The sequence below is a fragment of the Pelmatolapia mariae genome, linkage group LG7 (assembly GCF_036321145.2).
Source record: "Pelmatolapia mariae isolate MD_Pm_ZW linkage group LG7, Pm_UMD_F_2, whole genome shotgun sequence".
Taxonomy (NCBI): Eukaryota; Metazoa; Chordata; class Actinopteri; order Cichliformes; family Cichlidae; genus Pelmatolapia; species Pelmatolapia mariae.
Window position 1 is genome coordinate 18,136,908 of NC_086233.1, and position 20,038 is coordinate 18,156,945.

Consider the following 20,038-nt stretch of genomic DNA (forward strand, 5'->3'; position numbering starts at 1 on the left):
GAAGGTGATGAAAACAGCCTTTATTCTTTGTTCTTTTTCAGCTAAAAGAATGGGTAAACTAACTAGAGGCAGAGCTGTCAGTCTCTATACTAGTTGTGTTGGCTGAGAGAAAATCGTGCTGACCTCAGGTGTGGCTGGCCTGAGATTTGTGCACAACCAGATCTTTTTCTATAATGAGAGTTAGAAATCTTAACAAAGGCACCAAACTATTCTAAAACGTCTGCATGCTGGTTACAGGTGACTCGTGTAATTATACCTCTTGTTGATTTGTCTCCCGTTTTTTCTGTTTTTCTCAGATGGCCAGCAGTCATCAGGTGGCTTAGTTTCAGCATCAGCAAAGTCCCTGTCCTTAAATCTGAAGAATCACTACAGTCAGACCCTGGACCACCTCATCACCTCCACGCCCTCATGGCCGCTCGAAACCTCGCCCCTGTCGCCCACCCAGGTGGGCTGTGCTGAGTCCTACCTCAACCTGCTTAACATGGAGAGCGGCGTCAAACCACCAGCCTCAGCCAACAATGACCTGGACCCCTTCATCAGAGCAAATGGCGCTGTGGAAGACAAGGAGATCTCCGGCAATGAGATTGTCCCGTTCACATCCCAAAACTCTGCCAGCATGGATGAAAAGTAAGACTGCTGTCTTCATGTTTATTGTAAAGAAAAAGACAATATTGGGTGGATGGAGTGAAGCAATTACATATATATTAAAGGAAATTTCTGTTTTGCTGTAACGCTATTACAAACAACAAATTGGCTTATCCCAGCATTGGGAAATTGTTCATATCACTTCCTCAAATACACAAGAGTGAGAATTCTTTTATACAAGAATTCAGAGAGTGGAGGACATCACATGCAGTTGCCTGAGGGGGGAATTTGGTATATGAAAATTCCTTGGCTATCTAGCCTAGGCAAAGCCCTGCCACTAACAGTTCAGAGTCTGTGCCTTCACAGCAGTGTGATCAACATAGCACTGTTTGTTGGTAATAAGAGCAGCAATGTATCCAACAGATAGTGGTGGGGCGTGGAGCGTTTTGCTCATCCATCTCACATGTCCATGATGACAGAAGAGAAATACGGCTTGTATAGTCAATCAGTCGTTTTACAGATCAGGAGATAAGGACAAAAATTATGTGGCTCTTCAAATAAAGTAAAATTCAACCTCAGATGAACAACTACACAACTACTGTGTAATTATTTAATTAGTAAAAGCTCAAATGCACATGCTGTGCATAAAAATTTATCTACACCTTCATTGCTTCTAAAGGAGTTACGAGGGTAATTAGCAGCCAGGTGCTGCTAATCAAATGCATTTGATTTATTCATCATCAGCAAGTGTGAGCACCTCTCTAAAAGCAAAGGTTTTGGCAGTTTTGCTGGTCTCGAGCATTCAAGTGTGCGTTAACGAAATGGCGAGGAGGAAGGACATTAGCACTGATCTCAAAGAGGCAATTGTTGCTGTCATCAATCTGGGAAGGGTTATAAAGCCATTTCCACACAAGTTGTCCATCATCCTACAGTGAGAACGATTATTTAAGAGTGGAAAATATTCAACACACTTGCCAGTCTTCCCAGGAGCAAATTCACCCCAAGGTCAGACTGTGCAATTCTCAGAGAAACTACAAAAAAACCCAAGAGCTACATCTCAGACTCTACGGGCCTCAGTTGGCATGTTAAATGTTAAAGTTCATGATTGTACGATTAGAAAAACGCTGGAAAAGTATGACTTGTTTGGAAGGGTTGGCAAGAGAAAGCCTCTTCTCTCTAAAAAGAATGCGTAAGCATGGCTTAGGTTTGCAAAGTTGCACCTAAACAAATCTTGAGAATTCTGCAAAAAATCTCCTTTGGACAGGTGGAGGGGTGTTTGGTTTAATGCACAGTGGCACATTTGGTGAAAAGCAAACCAAACTGGAACTCATTCCAACTGTCAAGCATGGTGGAAGAGAGGTGGGGATTTAGGCCTACTGTGCAGCCACAGGACCTAGTCACCTTGCAATCACCATTAACTCTGTATACCAGTATTCTAGAGTTAAATATGAAGGATGTGGAGTATTATAACAAACTGAAAAGTAATAACAAGCAGAACTTTGTTTCAAAGAAGTTGATTGGATTGGTAACCTTTGCTAGCAGGTGGGTTTTGCTAACTTTGGACGGAACCGCATTAGCCGTTTCTCCTGTTAAGTTAAACTAAGGAGTATAGATTGACATTTAGCACACATATCCTCGTCTAACTTGCTGAACATTTCCCCCAAACGTTAAGCTCCTTTAATGGCCATGCATGCTGCTTATGTCAGTTTGTGTTTGGGGTAACCAGGCTACGCAGCGACATACACATCCGCTAGCTTTCAGTGTTATTAGCGGGGAACAGCTCGACTCAGCAGAAAACGCCTCCAGCTAATCAAAGTGTGACTGCAGTCAGGGGATTATAGAACACGGGGGAGAGAAGGTTTCGGGTTAGACAAACAAAGAGGGGATTGGAGTTGCTCGTGAGAGGGAATGAGATTTAAGAGAAACACACGAAACTCCATCAACTCTAAACTCTGGCCTCGTGTTTCTGTTTCATGAAACAAACTCATGTTGAGAAGCCATTAAACCACACATCGAGAGAATAAGGACAGTAAATGTGATCGTTTTCTTGCAATAATTCATTATTAATGTGTTTTGCTTTTCAGGCTTCCTCGAGGCTCCATTTCTCGCTTGCACATTTTACCTTGTGAATTGCTTTCACTACTTTACCTTTGACTCGGCATCTAAATTCTCTGGCATGCCGCCCAGTGACACCCGTGCGCGCGCGCACACACACACACACACACACACACACAGACGCCTTGAAACATATATAGAACTACTGTGTATAATCACTTTTTAATGAGGTTTAAATGCTCTTTTACTACAAAAGATCAAGGAGAGTTCTCAGTCAGGATAAACTCTTTTGGTAATTTCCTTTTTACCCAGTTTCCTTTTCCTTTCATTCACACACTTAAATTGGCTCTACAGAGCATCTTTAAGATGATTTCAAAACAGTGAAGGAGGAAAATGGGAAGTTGACCTGGCAGATTGCTTGTGCTTATCCAGACTCATAGCCTGTGGTTTCTTACAGCACAGAGTCCCAGCCAGTCCCCACTCACATCCATTCACAACCTGAAACTCTACCCTGCTACTGTCTTCTTTTTTTTTTACATAAGCAAAAGAAAAAACCTCAGACGTCTTCCAAAGAGAAGCGTCTTGTTACTGTACATTTCCATCTGAATATTGAATTCTTCTGGGAGTGTGCGGCTCGCATGCAAGGCCCTCTCGCTCCCGCTGTTTCACTGCCCCACCACATTTTCTATTTTAAAAGACGAAGTAGCTCAGGAACTTACCACCAAAGTGACTTTTCTCTGGCTGCCACCCTCCTCCTCATCCTCCTCCTCCTGTATTGGCTTGTGTTAGCGTCCTCTCCTGAGTGACATCATCTTTATGTAAAAAGCAATCTTGAAATTTGATGCCCGGCTCTTACACAAACGACATACAAAAGGGATGAAAGTCAGGGTTACTGCTGAGCAAAGGAAGAAAAAATACACAACAAACAGTTTTGACCTTTTTTGCTGTTTAGATTAGGTGATGTGATGAAGCTTATGTAGCCCAGCCAGATCTTGTAAATTTGCTACAGCATAGGAAAAATAGAGGGGAGGTGGGGGCGGCAGTGGAAAAATGGAAACTTCATCTCCTTTGTGTTATTGTGTGTGTCCCCCCCCCCCTACCCGTTTGCCAAACTCCTTTGCATTACCTTTGACGCAGTGAGACTCCTCCTGTGTCTGCCCTCCCCCACCCGCTGCATAGCAAATTTTATTGCTTCCATTTGCTTTTGTTTTCTGGATTTCCCCAGCGGATCAATGTTTACAGCCTGAGTGGCCCAATTTTATGTTATGAACAACTAAACAGGTCCTCCAGTGCCATCTTCTCCCTCCCATCTCTTCTTTACCCCCCTCCCCGCCCTCCCTTGCTCCCATATCTAGCACTGGTCAAGCAGAGTGACAGAATCTATTGGCACTGTTAATGCAAAATCGCCACGCATTATCCTACAAATGCATATGTGTGTTCTTCAGCTTGCCAGCTGTCCCCGGTGCTTTGTGTCGCCGCTTATAGCGTTCGGTGTATAGCCAGCCGTGCAGTGAGTCAACCTTTACACAACACGAGTGGGATCAAAACAGGATGTTATAGTAGGCTTAAAATACACTTTGTTGCCACAACTTTGAGCTGAGTAAGAGGATGACTAAAGTGAGCGGAGACTCCCGAGTGCACGGACGTTTGTACAAAATGTTGAGTCAATCCATACGTTAGTGAGATATCTCTACCTGGACCAAAGTGGTAGACAGACCAAAGATTGACATCCCTTGAGCCACAATGCTGCTAAAAGCTGCAGCCTGCCCACACAGAGCTCAGACAGAAACATATAGTAGCCAGCTTATATTCACAAGTGAGTCATACTTTCCCGTGGCATACACTGCACTGTATACACTGCATTCTCTTCCACTCTCTCCGACAGGACTGCATGTCGCATAATCACATTTCCTAACCTGTCTCATGATATTCCTTTCTCCTCCATCCTTTCTTCATTTTGCTGCTTCATCACATCATGGTCTCTGTGTCCGAGCTGCACTATCAGACCTCGCCGGCTGATAATTTGATTGCACGAATGTGATGGGAGCGTACTGGATAATGGTTTTAGGCATTTGGGCAGAACCCATACTGTCCGCTGAATTTACATGCTGTTTTTCACGAACAGTTACTGTAATGTTTTTTGACAGTTTTTCAGCAAGATTCATTCGTGCCTTCAGACTCAGATTGGGCTGAATGTGATGTCTGCAAAGCTGGAAAGTTTGTAAGAATGAGCTTTGGCAGGCACTCTAATTGGCAGGTTTCTGCTTTTCAGAAAAATTAGTGGAATTTTGAAGTTTTGCAGACTTTCACATTCGTCCACCTACAAACTTAAACGTCCCCCACGGACATCTCACCAACACCCTCGACTGGGGTTAAGTGTTAGTTTCTGTAGAAAAACAAGATGCTTTTACAAAGGCCCAGCGTCCCCTTTGAGTTTACACGTCCTACTTCTTTTCTTCTTTCTCTTCGTGATTGACTGCTTTGTTCCTTTTTATTTAATGGTTTAAAAAATGAGTCATATGTACTTAGGTTGTAAATAAATGTTTTAAAAAGCCTTTGCTCCTCTCTCCGCTCTGTTCGTTTATTATCATGTGAGATTTATTAGTTCAAGAACAGACAGTGAAAAGGCTGTCACACATCTTTGGTAGTAAAATAATTCAGGGAAAAGGCACTGGTAGTCCATGTTTCCATCTACTAACCATTTCTCAAGTAATAGACTTGTCTGTGGAAAGTTTTTTATTAAGAAGATATTTTGTTTTTGTGATATTTTTGAGTTATGGAAGGAAAATTAATCACTACTTTGCAGATTTATCATGTGCCACCAAGTAGCAATGTACCAATCCAATATAATGGAGTCCAGTCGTGAGCTCAGTTCAGTCCTGACTCGAAAAACTGGATTGGATTGGATGTCAGAGCCGGCACATTTCAGTTCAAACCATGCATCATTAGCTGCTAGCAGGATCGCTAACGTAGCATGTAGAAAGCTAGCAGAAAAGCGACAGCAGCTTGGAGATATTTTACTGTAGCTACACCAGCAGCTTTTGTTTTCTCTGTTTGCAAGTTTTTAATTTAACCACAAATTATTTTCAAGCAGGGTAATGTAGGTGCATATGCTATGAATGACATTATTTATGCATGCCTGAAGTAGTTGACTTGCATTGCTGTTCTAAGGCAATTGATAGGCCTCAAGGTTTTGTGTTCTGTCCAGTTTTTACAGTTTACAATACATGAAAAAATGCAGTAACTTACAGTGCCAGAATAACCATCACAGTGAATGACAGTAATCCTTTCAGTTTTAAGTAAATTCCAAATTCCAAAAATGTTAGAATTGCTGTGAAAATGTAAAAAAATGAACAAAATTCTGTAAAATGGTATTAGTGCTTTTTGAATTTGACAAAGGCCAAAAAGGCTGGAAAAGTAAGTAGCACTACAAAGAAACAGCTGTTGGGGGGAATAACTAGGTTAACAGGTCAGTAACATGGTTTTTACAGGCAGTGGTTTCACTGGTCTGCAAAAACCTGGTGCTACAAATTGTGGAAAAGTTCAGAATAATGTAAAATTGTGAAGAATTTGAGAAAAGCATCATCAGTAGTACATAACATTGTCTAAACACTAAGAAAATCTGGAGAAATCTCTGTGCGTAAGAAAGAAGGATAAAAATCAATACTAGATTTCCATATCTTCTGGCCTTCAGGAAGCAAGGCATTAAAAACAGGCGTGATTCTGTCTTTTAAGTCACTGCATGGGCTCAAGAACACTTCCAAAAGTATTTGTCTGTAAATACAGTTCATTTTGCCATCCACAAATAGAGGTTAAAGCTCTAACATTCAACAAAGTGCCCATATGTGAACACGGTCCAGAAATTCTGCTGTCTTCTCTGAACCAACACTCATTTCAAATAGACTAAATTAAAGTGTAAAATTGTTCTGCGGTTGGACAAACTGAAATTATTTGTGGAAAACATGGACACTGCATTCTCTGGAGTAAAGAATAGAAACTGCATCTCTGATTGTATCGGGGTGCATTATTGCCTGCATAATTTGCAGTTTGCACATCTCAAAAGCATCATGAGTGCTGAAAGGCGCAAACAGGTTTTGCAAGGAAGGCATTTCATATTTTAGATAGACAATCCTAAACCGCTTACTGCAGCTATTAAACAGCACAGCTTCGTAGTTGAAAAGTCCAGGTGCTGCCCTGCCTGCTGTCCAGACTTTTTACTAATTTAAAACATTTGGTCCATTATGAAATAAAAATGATGACAAAGAAGACCCAGGACTGTTGAGCAGTTAGATTCATATATCACAAAAGAATGGGACAACATCCCTCTCCCAAAAGTCCAGCACCTGGTCTCTTCAGTTCCCAGATGTTTATAGACTATTGTTAAAAGAAGTCAGGATACTACACAATGGTGAACATGGCCCCTTCCCAACTTCACAGCTTTTTTTTAAAGATGTGTTGCTACTATCACTGCAGAATGACCCTATTTTTTGTTTAAATTGGTATATTTTCTCATTTTAAACATTGGTTATGTTTTCCACATTATATTGTAAGTAAAATATGGGTTTGTGAGATTTGCAGAGCTTTGCTTCGTGTATTTATTTACATTTTACACAGCACTCCAAGTTTTTTGGAATTGAGGTCATGCAGTGCTTTGCAATGCTACCTTTGGATTTGAGGTCAGCTAAAGGTGACTTTTGTAAAATGCGTATTTTCCACATAGCATTTTGAATGTGCTATCTCTCTGATTTTCACGTCTTGCTGGCATTTGCAGCTGTATTCAGCGCCACGCACCAAGTCAGACTGATGGAAAAACCTTTGCTCTAGTCAGGGAAGTGCATGTTTCCACCTTATGTAACACCGAAGTTATTATTGAATTGTTGAAGTTGAGTTTAGAATGGGGGAAAATACTTCCACACCCAGCTGCTCAACCGAATAACTACATTCCTGTCTGCTACTGTGTGGTATTAGATATTACCACGGAGGGTACCAATGATGGAAATGTTCAAATCCAAAACCTTTTAGCTGTTATTCCTTCCACATGCATAGCTCCCCGACTCTCTGTCGTCTAATTGTGGCCTCTCTTTGGTACAGGTGTGAGGACCCGCTCCTGCTCATCCTCTTCTTCCTCTAACCATCCCTCATTTCCTAATGAGATATCATCAGCCACTGCCTTAAACCCCCCCAGCTCATGCCTTCCATCGCCCTGTCCCCATCCCCATCCCCATCCCTCTCATCGTTTACCGCACCAACCTGCTTCTCCCTGGGAGCCCGGGGAGCTCTCTGCCACTGCCTAAGCCCCCTTCCTCTCTTCCTCTTCCTCCTCTTCTCTGCCCCTTCTCCTCCCTCTATGTGAGTATTACTCATGGTAACCAGCATGTGGAGCATGTGTCTGTGGCACAAGCATGAGGCTGTGCATGCAGTGGATGAACAGTGTGGGTGTTCGTTGGCTCGTGCGTAGGTCTCACCAGTGATTTCTCTGCTAATGACTGCGTAACCTCTATTTACATTCAAATGTGCTTCTGCAAATTTAGACGCCGCATTAGCATTGAGGTAATCAATGAGTCACAAATGTTTTATGCACAGCACTTCTGTCTCTGTTTTCCACCTTTTGTTGGATTGTTTTGTCTCTCCCGGTTTTGCCAGAAGAGAGGAAACGTTCTTGTCAAGACGTGGTATTATTTTATCTGTGGAGGTTTGGCCTGAGCTGTAAAACTGTCAGAGCAGGGCTGGAGGAGCGGCACATCTTTATGTACCTGTCTTAGACTCGATGTGTTAGAGTCGGCTCTGTGAGATATTTTAGAGTGTGAGTGTGTGTTTTTGTCACATGCATGTTTTGATTTACCGAGAGAATCTTAGAAGACCATCCACCGCCATAAAGCACCAGAGGTCTCACGTACTGTTCTGCTGCATGTGTGACAAGCAGCTATTAAAGAAACCATCAGAAATCTTGTAATTAATAAAGTTCAGTCAGGACCACTACAGTCAAAACAGAACTGTATTTACGTCAGAGTTAATTTACATTAATCAGCATTTATGAAACGTGGAAAGGCCAACGGGGAGCATTCCTCCCATAGCAGCAGCAAGACCCCCAGCACAGATCCGAGTGGCAGTCACTGACCAATATGACATTTATTAAGTCACAGACAGCACTAAGGGAGGAGCTGCAGTGGAATCCAAAGCAGCTGGCAGATGCACAACAACTAAACTAGCTTTAATATCACACCCTATATGAGATTCCAGTTGGATGCGTAGAAGATTGCTGAGGAGTCATTTGCTGCTGGCTAGCTTGAGATCAGCCGGGCTTGTCTTTGTGCCCTGCCTCAATTTAGAAGTAGTGGAAGTAGTAGTTTTCCAGCTGCATTGTCAAAAAAAGATAAATCCACAGTGAAATCAACTGAATCTAATTGCTGATCAAATGATACACCAGAAGTAAGCACTCATATTCTCTTTTGAACTGTATTTGTACTGTCATTGCAGGTACTCTCATAATAATCACTTTACTTTGTACAACTTTATAGGATAATGAGCACTGGACGACTTGATCACTGTGGGCTACTGTGGGCCATTTCACAGTCAAAAGTCTGACCCCAGTCCTTAGCTCATCTTGTACTCTGTACACCTAACGGGACTAACTGAGCATTGGATTTTTAAAGTTCAGTGACCTATTTTCAGTATTTTCTTGTCAAAGTATCTACTGTTTAATCACTAATACTCTGCAGCTCCACATAATATGGAATGAAAGCTGTTATGTTACATAATAATAAAAATTAAATTACCTCTTCAGACTCAAGATGTGAAGGATAATACATGTTTTATACAACAACAACAGCTGGTTATAAGCTAACGTCATGCCAGCTAATGTTAGACTCATGTATGTTACAAATCATGCTTTCGCTCTGATAAACAACTTGATTACATTCTCATAATGTATGAGAGCTTATTTGCTAAATGTCAAAGTTTCACTCACAACAGAAAGGGTTAGCAGACTGACATTCTACACTCACTACAAATAAACAGTGGCCACCATAGCTAGGATTGTGCACTTGAATTGGGAAGGGTAAAGAAATCTACTGACATCTAGTGGTGAGATTTTACACACTGTAACTTTAAAATACAGACATGGTGTTGGCAGAGTATTTATTTAAAATGTTAATATTACAAGTTGTAATGTTAGCTACATTAACATTAGCTTAAGCATTTATTGAAGCAATAATTTAATTTAATTTAGCCAATCAGCACTATAGCTGACTTAACTTTGGATGTTGTTGAATGTCAATTGTTTTAAGTGGTTCGCTAAAGTATTGGAACTATTTCCTCGTCCCTTGCAATGACATGATAGCATTTTTACATTTTGCCTTTGGCGAATTGGTTGACGAATTGGTTGGTCATCTACCTCGAATACTAAGTACTTCCATACCAGCCTTCTTATTAATGAGCGTGGCAAAGCCATTACAGCTGCTGTACTAGTCACAATCTTCCAAGTGTAGTTTATCCTGTGCTTGTGTGTGTTCGTGTTTTATTTCTTTAGCAAGTGAGGATAAACTAAAACATTTCCTGGCATATTCCATCTCATTCAGTTCCAGAAGATTCACAGCTTCAGTACAAAGGCCTGCTACAGTACTTAAGGCAAAAACACAAAAGTACTGTCACATTTTCAGAATTTTGGTATTGAAAGATATCAGCAGTATCTGTTCTGTTGACAACCCTAATCCCAGTTGTATGTCCTGGTCTTCCAGAGTAGTGCTAAATCAAAATAGTGACAGAAAGAAGAGGAAAAGAAAATAGCCTGATGCTCAATCCAGCTGGAATCCAAGCCACAACTTGGCAGCACTTTAAAAATAACACCATTTAAACCTGCTGCAGAGTCAAACCGTTAACTGAGCAGATTGTGCGTGAACAGTGAACCTACCACCCCAAAAACAAGCTAAATATGAGTAAGAATCAAGTGGATTCATTTGCCTTTAGGGCTCACTATGTGTGCTACTTTTGGTGGAGACATTCATGTTTATACTCAAAATTTCTTAACATCATTTCATGGAAAACCACAAATGTTAACCTGCTAACCTCATTAAAACTCAGCCTGTGGCCACCGTTGATGCAGGTGCCACATTTTGCGTCAGTCCATAAAAACAGTTTCCAATACATTTAACTGAAAATAAAAAAGTTACCACATGCTGTCCTTTGAGGAAAAGTCGAGGGATCCTAAAGCAGTCGGCTCCATTCTCAGGGAACCTTTGAAACAAACTATAATGCCGGCCCTTTCATTGCTACATTTTTCTTCAACTGCATTGCAATCCCCACAGCTACACTGGCTAACTAATGATACCCCCCTGTGCCTTTGGAGTCAGTGGAGTTCAGGTTGACTTTTACCTTCCTGTGCTACGTTGTGCTGCTCCATTTGTTAGTGTAGGAAATGGCGGATAATTATCTCAGGAGATGTTTTCCCCATCATTACAAGTCTGCCATTACTGTAGCTGTCATCATCATCCTCGTGTGGAGACGGTAAATACATCATTAGGTCGCATAAGTTCATTACTCAGCCCAGGATTCAACCATGGACCAGATTTCTCCGGGGAACGAAGTTAGCAGCCACAGTTATAATGTAAATGGGAGGAGTCGGGGAGGAAGTGAGGCTTGTTATCGGGTGTTTGTCAGGAATCATTTTCCAAGAAAATGCCTATAATTGAGTGTGGTTGTGAGCACTGGTGCTTGTCATGATGTTATGGTGGTAAAATCAGAGTGAGCAATGTAGCTATTTCTGGTTTGCGTGATGGGGGAAAGCCTGCAGCTTTTTCCTTGCTTCTTTACGCTTCCCCTCCCGCAGTCTTTGGCTCTTTTTCTTCCCCCGTCCCTCCGTTTCCCCAGCAGAGAAGCTGTGGGACGTAGATAAGTTCCTAGACAGCCGGAACAACAGGGAGCCAGAGACAGAGTCACTGTGTCGTGTAGTAGCAGCTTACACCACAGTGCACTCAGGTTAATGGAGTATAATGTGACTGATGGAGCAAAACTGGCTCGAGGTGCATTCTTCTACTAATAATGTTGAAAATGATGCTGAATATAAATAAGCAAAAAAATAAAAAAACAACAGAAAATGTGCTCATGAATCTACTGTGAATTTCTCAACATGTTAGCCGGTTGAAGGCTTCACTAACCGGTGCCTCTGTTTTCTCACTGACAGGTGCAAGCAGATAATCCCCAAACTCGACCCTCCTCCACCTTCCGTGAACCGCAAGAGAGCTAGCAGGACATTGTCTCCAGGGTCAGAGGTCGCAGCTGCGCCCACGCCCGCAGAGGTCACCTCTAACGACGCAGCCCCCAGCCGCAGCAGCAGCGTCTCGTTCCCTGACATCACCCCCAGCTCGCTGTCATCCGGTGACTTCCACTCCCTGAGCAACGGCGAGAGCAGCTCCTGCTCCACCAGCGAGGACTCGGGCGTGCGCTCCGAAACCAAGTCCCTGCTGTCGCCCCTGCGTGACGACGACGACCTGTTCGGGGACCGTGGGACATTTTTAACAGCCTCCAGCGGCTGTAACAGTCCCCTGGAGGAGAGGGGGGAAACCATTCTCTCAGCCGCTGAGTTGTATCCCACTGAAGCCCCCACCCTCACTTCACAGTCGGACACTTGTGGCCACCCGCTGCCCTTCTCCTCCCCGATGAATGATACCTGCCTTCACATCAGCTTTTCTGAGGATGAGCTGCTGGAGAGCAGCCAAGAAGACCCTAACGTCCCTCAGCGGAGCTAGGAGCTATTGCTCTCCTGGAAAACTTCCATCATCTTCTGCAATCAGCTTTTAATCTAATATTTACTATCAGACCCTCCTATGTTTGCACTGGGCTCTATTTCAGGGCCTTTAATCGTTCCACCCACTTGTGACACAGTACAGGCACACAGTAGCTGATACCAGTTCCTGGAAAGTACTCTATTGTACAGATGATTAGCCTGTGGACAGATTTAGTATTTTTGTAATAAAATAATGAGCTAATTTACTTTTTAGTGACTAGAATGTTTAGCAGAATACATGTAGCACCTCTTGCACTGTTAAAGTCAATTTAGCGTAGAATTCAAAGCCAACGAGGGAACACGTTTTATTTTTGCTAGTAGTCGACGTTAAAAGATTATTTTGTATGATGGTTCACTGTGGTACAAACTAAAGATACACGATGACCATGCAAATGCTGGTGATTTTGATGTTGGGAGAAGCCTCGATTTCTGCAGGAGCACCCGACGGGTAATGGTGGGCGGAAAGAAAAGAACAAGAAAGTCAGTAAAAAATGGAAAATGATGTGTTAGGGTCTGCGCACAGCTGTGTAGTGCTGTGCATTATGTTTTTGTACTCTCAGAGGTTAGTGGGTTTTAGAAATTTTTTTCTTACTTGCATTTCTTGGGCCTTAAAGCACTGCTGGGAAAATGAGTGGAATGTCTGCAGGTATTCCGTGTATTCAATTGATTTGTTTTGGATGCAATCCTTTAAAACCAAAGGGGATTTTTGAATTAAAAGCATTTTCTTTTTGAGAAACTCGACATGAAGCTAATGACCGTGAAAGTAATGGATTGCGCCCGTCTGAGTGGGGAGTCTGTTACAAGATACTGAATGGGAAGATAATTGGGGAATCAGAGAGGACCTTGGAGAAAAACAGCTTGGCAGATGGATTTTCTCTTCTTTGCTTCTATCTTTGTCAAATCTTGAATACCCAACAAATCTGCTTTCGTTTTCAGGGTGAATTAACCTAAACGGTGGGAACATTGTTGGCATTCGATCGAGAGAAAAGGACCTCGAGTAGTTTAAAGTGAATCAAACTGCACTCTCATCCCAACAGTTTAGTTATAAAAGAAATAATTGTATGAAGTTGAAATGAAAATGACAAAATGTACCACCATAGATCAAACCAGATTGAAAAATTGAATAAACTGAGTTACTTTAAATGTCTGACATTTTATAAATGAAATCATAAAATGTTGAAAAAAATGCTAGAGATAATAATCGGAACAACGGACGATGAAAAGCAGTAGCTGTTTAACTTCACGTTTATAAGGTTTCTGTTGCCTTGTTAATGGTGTCGAATAAAGTGCCACCTTCTGCGAGTAGAAGTGAATATAAATGGAGATGAGGGGTAAAGCACACAAGGTCACATGGGGGGAGTGTAAAGTTGCAGGTGTACAGGCAAAACACAGAAATCAGGCTTTTCCCAACATTACACGTGGCAGGGAGCTTAACAGCAATAACATGTGGATGAAAAAATAATAAAGAGAAACAGCTGAAAAAAACTTTGTTTCTGGCTATTTGTGGATCGCCTGAAATGAGCTAAAGTCTTAGACCCTTACTTTCTGTTACCTTCTTCACACAGGACACCTAGGGAGAAGAGTGCTATGGAAGGAGGGGGTTCAAAGAAAACCTGTGCTTACTTTACTGCTTACATTTCCTGTCGTTGCACATATTTGAATCTGCTGCTGATCTTTGTTCACACGCCTTCTCATTCAGTGTAATTTCCTGTAACCGCTGTACAGTCAACATCATTTGAACCACAGCCAGAGCTGAAGGCACTTTGAGAAGATTACACTGCAAATAGTAACGCAGAGGGTGTAAGATATCAGCGCACAGGTGCGGCTCTGAGGAACTACTGTAGCAGCTCACGGCTGGATTCCAATTAAAGACTATACAGTGCTGTTGGTTTCGTCTCCTCGCTTTGAATGGAAAGCAGAACAGACAGATCGTCCGCTCTTCTGGCCTGTTTGGCTATGCATTCATTATATCTCATTACAGTCCCATTTGACATTAGGAATTCATGCCTCTCAAATTCTTTACCACACACTTAACATTTTCAAGGCTTGTCGACACTTCCTGTCCCTTCCTCCAAGGCGTTGTGCTCCCACGGTGTCCTTTTGAAGGTGAGCTTTTTCTTCTCTCTAGTCCACGAGCCTGCAAACTTCGCTTCTACAGTGTGCCCTGTGGCTTCAGGGTGCAAACATCTGACTGACAGGCTTATTAGCCTTCAGGGCCTCAGTGTAATGCAGCTGTAGCAAAGAAGGCAATGCTGTTATTTCCCTGTGCACCTCTCTGATCTAAGGAGTGCAAACACCACCTCTGCTACAGTCTGGAGATAAGAAATTAGCTGTGTAGTGTCCCTGCGTGCCTTCATTCTCACCTTCAACATGGAATTCCCCTGCTGGATAATCAATAATGCAGGATGCTTGTGCAGCTTGTCCCTCCTCTCTCTCCTATTTCTCTCCAGAGAGGTGGTTTCCATCCTGTTCAGTAAGCCCATTCAATACAAGACTGCATCTGATCTGCGATCAATCTAACGTAGCCCTTAGAAGCTGGAAGGCAGCCTCACGCCAAAGCCTCGGCTCCCATAGCAGTTTAAAGTAGATGTCCCTCGTCCTTTATATGCCCATTAATGCTGCTGAAAAGTCATTAGTCTGTGTATGGACAGGAGCGAGCGGTCAGTGATAAAAGCTGTGTGTGTGTGTGTGTGTGTGTGTGTGTGTGTGTGTGTGTGTGTGTGTGTGTGTGTGTGTGTGTCAGATGCTGGTGATCACAGGCACAGGGACCGACTCATTATGCAAAGCCTGCTGCTTTTAACAGCTGCCAGTAGAAACAAAGATAAAGAAACAAATCAGATCTTGTTACCTTTTTTTTAAGCAATCATCCGAGAATGAGGAAGCCCAACAGTTTAATTCTGACATCAACACAACAGGGATGTGAAGATAGCAATTCAGCGCATTTTAATTAATCTAATGTTTAAATGTTCAGCCGCATTTAGTATTTACAGAGCAGAAGGCTCAGAAAAGTAAACAGAGAAGATAGAGGGTGTGATAGTGTCATCTCTCTTTAAATGCAAATTTGTAATATCAAAGTCCTTGCTGGATACCATCAGTTTTTCTCGGGTCATAATTATGTAGCAAACACATTAGCAAGAAGTTCAAAGCAGAGGGCAGGATACAAGTTTTCAGGGTAAAAGTCTTTTCCTTTTAAAGGTTTCAGTGACTCCATTTTTATATACACGGGATGTGAAAAGTGTCTCGCTTCCTCTTTCTCGTCTGTTATTAATATTTATAGTGAAATCACTAAACTCGTGCACAAAGAAGGCTGTAGTCACATGACTTAGCACCTTTCAGACAAAGTGAGGGAAAAACTGTCTGTATTTTAATTGCTTTTTTTTATCTGTTACAAAACTACTTTGGTGTGGTATGAATGACCATGGGAGAGTTCTCTATCAGTAGGAAAAGCTGTAAAATATCAACACGTTCTCACTCCCTAAGATTAATATTTTACGCCAGGTGACAAATCGTCAACATTTTATGCTTTCGGGTACCCAACGCGTTCCTAAATGACGACATCGGAAAAAAGGAGAACATATGAGAACCGTTTGGACTCAATCTACACATGTTCGTTCATTTTCTTAAAATCGCTTTGGAAAACACTATTTTACGCCATTTAACTGCTGGTTAAGGTTCTGAATAAGGGTATGATTACGGTTAGGGATAAGGTTAGGTTTAGGGCTGGAACACATGGCTGGAACATCTATTACCGCAGGACCGTGTCAGGGTCCTGGGTCTGAGCGACCCAGGGACCCTGAGCAGTTTTGGACTTATATTATATTGTTATGTATTTTTGGTATTGCTCCCCCTTCTCTATGCTTGTACGTGTGTGTGTGTGTGTGTGGGGGTGGCTGTGTGTCTGAGCATTCGTTTATAGGCGCCTTCAGGCCTGGTGGGTGTGGCCCTGCTAGGGGACTGGCCACACCCGAAGCCACACACCTGCTGCTGATCAGGCCTCGTCGGGGGAGCTACTTAAGAGAGTCTTGGAGCTCCCACCGACGCGGGATCATTGCGTGAGACTCCATGTTAGTCACCCAGTTTAGGTCCAGTTGTTTAGTGCATGCCTGCCATTGTTGAGTGTCCTGACAGCTGCCACTATTGTTTCCCGCAGGAGGAGCGTGGAAGGTCTGAGGAGCAGCGAGCACTGGGAGTGCAGACACGGGAGCAGAGAGCACTAGGAGAACACGACACGGGAGTCCGGGGAAAACACGGGGATTTATTGTTGTTATTTCCACCACTGTAAATAAACGCACTGTTTATACACAGAGCACCGCGCCTGGGTCCTCCTCATTCCCTACACCCCCACGGTCCGCCATGCCATACCGTGACAGACCGTCATTCCACTGGAATTCAGCCATAACCCGGCGGCTGAAAATATACGAAAATACAGTTAAAAGTCCAAAATCTATGCCCTCCTTTACATTTTCCAAAGTTGTCCAGTGGGCCAGGTTGGAGTATTTGCTAGACTGATTCTGGCCCCCTGGGCCTTATTTTTGACACCAGTGGTTTAGATATTGCTCTGTAGTTTTTCCTCATAAAAAGCTGAAGTTTAACATACTGATTCAACAAAAAATATTTTGAAAGCATAAACACTAGCTGTGCATTAAATTGCAGAGAAGAGTTGTATGGGAAAGACTTTGGTTGGCTTCACCATCTATACCACAAAGCACATCTAAAAGAAAGTAACTTGATAGATTTCGACACTGGAGTGTAGCTGTGGCAGGGTAGTGTTTTTAGGTAAACATACTATGGCAATGCAAAGCAAACCAGTGTAATATGTACACATCCCTGCATTTTATCACATCCTGGTAACATTTGTGATGATTACTTCCAAGGTCGGCTGCAGATGACTTTTGCTCTTACATTTTTGAAGAGATGCTTTCAGGCAGAAGTGATTGTCTCGCCCTTTCAATGTAGCACCGCTCCAGTTTTCTTGGGTCCTTGGATGGGTCCTGGTGAAATACTTTTTGAAATCTGCCCTTGTCTTATTTTTGATGAATGAGTCAAGTTTGAGGTGCCCGTCATTACCAAGTGCAACTGAATCAGGTATCAGACTATGTTCTGTAAACTTTTTTTGATTGCCCGGTTATACTGTTGTTCTATAGTGTTGAATATTTTAAGTGAAACAGGAAATAGGGGCATGGTGTGCTGCTTGTCTTCCACTGCCCTTGTGATCTCTTTTACAGCATTTTTGAAAACACAGCTGATGCAAATTCTCAGTCCTGCATACAAGTTTGTGATTGGTTTTCTGGAGGCTAGTTTATATCACAACTTCAGTTCAGTTCAGTTTTATACATACAGTGCCACTTCACAGAAACATGCTTTATATTGTATGGTAAGGACCCTACAATATTCAAGAGAAATTGAATTGAAATCCACTGTGAACAAGCACTTGGTGGTGCTGGCAGTGGCAGTGGGAAGAAAAAACTCCCTTTTAACAGGAAGAAAGCTTTGGCAGAACCAGACTCAGGGAGGGGAAGGCATCTGTCACTGGTTGCGGGTGGCCTGCTTGACTGCAGTTTCAATTGCACCAAATCATAGCAGTCCTCTGAAGGCTCTTTATATTGTAAGGTAAAGACCCTACAATAATACAGAGAAAACCCCAACAATCAGACAACCTCCTACAAGTAAGTGCTTGGTGACAGTGGGAAGGAAAAACTCCTTTTTAACAGGAAGAAAACTCTGCTAGAACCAGGCTTAGGGAGCAGCAGCCATCTGCTTGGTTTGTTGGTTGGTTGGTTGTGAGGGGAGGAAGTTAAGACGAAAGAACAACAGCAGGAAACGGCCCCCCTAGAAAGTTTTGAGAAGCAGTTAGGTAAGCAGATAACATTGTACCCAAACCTTTATTTATTTATTTATTTGTTATTATAATAACTAACATGTAAGTCTTGGGTTGTGGCAGGTTTAATAACAACAGTCTAGGCTGACCTGGAGAAATACTGGGAAAAATGTTAACAGCTAAGAGACAGAAAGGCCAGCAGCTGCCAAAGTAGTGGCCCTGGCTCCAGAATGGTTCAGGCTCATCTGATCCAGCCCTAACTTTGACCTTTATCAAAGGTCAAAGTTTCAAGCCTAATCTTAAAAGTAATATGTATGCATTGTATAAGGCAGGGGTGGGGGAACTCCAGGCCTCAAGGGTCTATGTAACTAAGGTCTGGCTAAATTACCTCCTCAACATATCTTGACGTTCTCCAGAGGCCTAGTAATGAACTAATCATTTGATTCAGGTGTGTTGACCCAGGGTGATATCTAAAACGTGGCCCTTGAGGCCTGGAATTCCCCACCCCTGGTATAAGGGTTATATTTTTAGTAATATATAGGTTACACCAGACTCCATATCTCTTGCCTGTTGTCCAATAAAATTGCTCATTTAGAACTAATGTATATTAACTATAATGTAAAACAGAAATGGTAAAAAAGTAAAAGCCTAAAAAAACCTGTGCTTTTTTACCCTGGCACTACATACTAGGTCTGATATATTTCTAAGTCAAATTTGCCTTTGTAGAGCCGATCACAGCAAGCAAACAACAGGATGCAGTGAGAGAGCACTGACGCTGAATTTCAAAGAGGATTTGACTTTTGACTGTCCCACAGCATATGAATAAAGTACCCAGCTGCCCTCAGCCAATGCAGCAGAGATCAGGAGAGGCTGAATTAAATATGGTGAATCCAAAGTTCCCCCTATACGCTGGAGAGCTGAGGTCACAGTGAGGGAGAGGCTGAGTGTTGAATTTCTTGGCTTTTTCCTAAATAGATATGTGACTGTAATGGATTTAATGATCACGAATAAGTTAAAATATCATGAAATTCAATCCAGACAAGCACAAGAATGATATCTGTGGTCTTGTTTATATCAACATATGTGCTTTCACATAAAGCCCAAACCAGACACAATGGAGCACTCCTCTCTGGTCCTTTGTAGCCAGAGTCTTCTTTCACTATGTCATGGCTTTATTAGGAAGATAGACATTTCAGATATGTAAACAGGCAGACAGATGGAGCTGGGAACAAGAGAAAAAGTGATGGGACTGTGGAGACACACAACAGCTCACTGGAACACAAGTGTCATGAAGCTGTTGGACCGTCCACCTTTTGAAATGTGCGTGTTGATGGTCTTACACCTTAATGCTGGTAAAACCCTGTTATCTTTTTTTGGTTTTATTTTTACAATGAGAGAGCCATACGCAGGAGTTTAGAAAATGCCGATTTTATTCATTTATTTTTTTGTCTCTTGGTTGTCTGGAGGTGTGTAGCACAGCTTCCATTTTCTGTTTGTCATTTCTTTTTATCAGCTTTGAGCACATGAATGTTAAGCAGGCAAAAACTGCTGCTGTGTGCTGCTTGAAGAGCCTGTGCAGAATATCAGAGCGAAAGCTTTAGGTGAGCTTTTTGTACAGCTAGACCCTGGAGGCGATAAAATACTCACTAGTTTCAAACCATTTCCTTTAACAGATGTTTTTCTCTCTCTTTTTTTTGGTAATGAGGTCAAGCAGAGGAGAAGTAATACCTATCACATTTGCAGCATGCTCAGAAAAGGTCAGCTATAGTCTGAAAGCCAAGCAGCCCTTGTTATTTGCA

The 20,038-nt window shown here is 42.3% G+C and overlaps 1 protein-coding gene across 3 annotated transcripts in view; it reads left to right on the forward strand.

Moving 5' to 3' along the window:
- si:dkey-34e4.1 (carboxyl-terminal PDZ ligand of neuronal nitric oxide synthase protein) overlaps positions 1 to 13,895 on the forward strand; it is a 52,820-nt gene extending 38,925 nt beyond the window's left edge. For all 3 annotated transcript variants that reach the window (XM_063478206.1, XM_063478207.1, XM_063478208.1), the window contains 2 exons: positions 297 to 627; positions 11,819 to 13,895. In XM_063478206.1, the coding sequence (XP_063334276.1) occupies positions 297 to 627; positions 11,819 to 12,383 (896 nt within the window). In that variant the 3' untranslated portion in view covers positions 12,384 to 13,895. The remainder of the gene's footprint in view (positions 1 to 296; positions 628 to 11,818) is intronic.
- Positions 13,896 to 20,038: the final 6,143 nt, after the last annotated feature.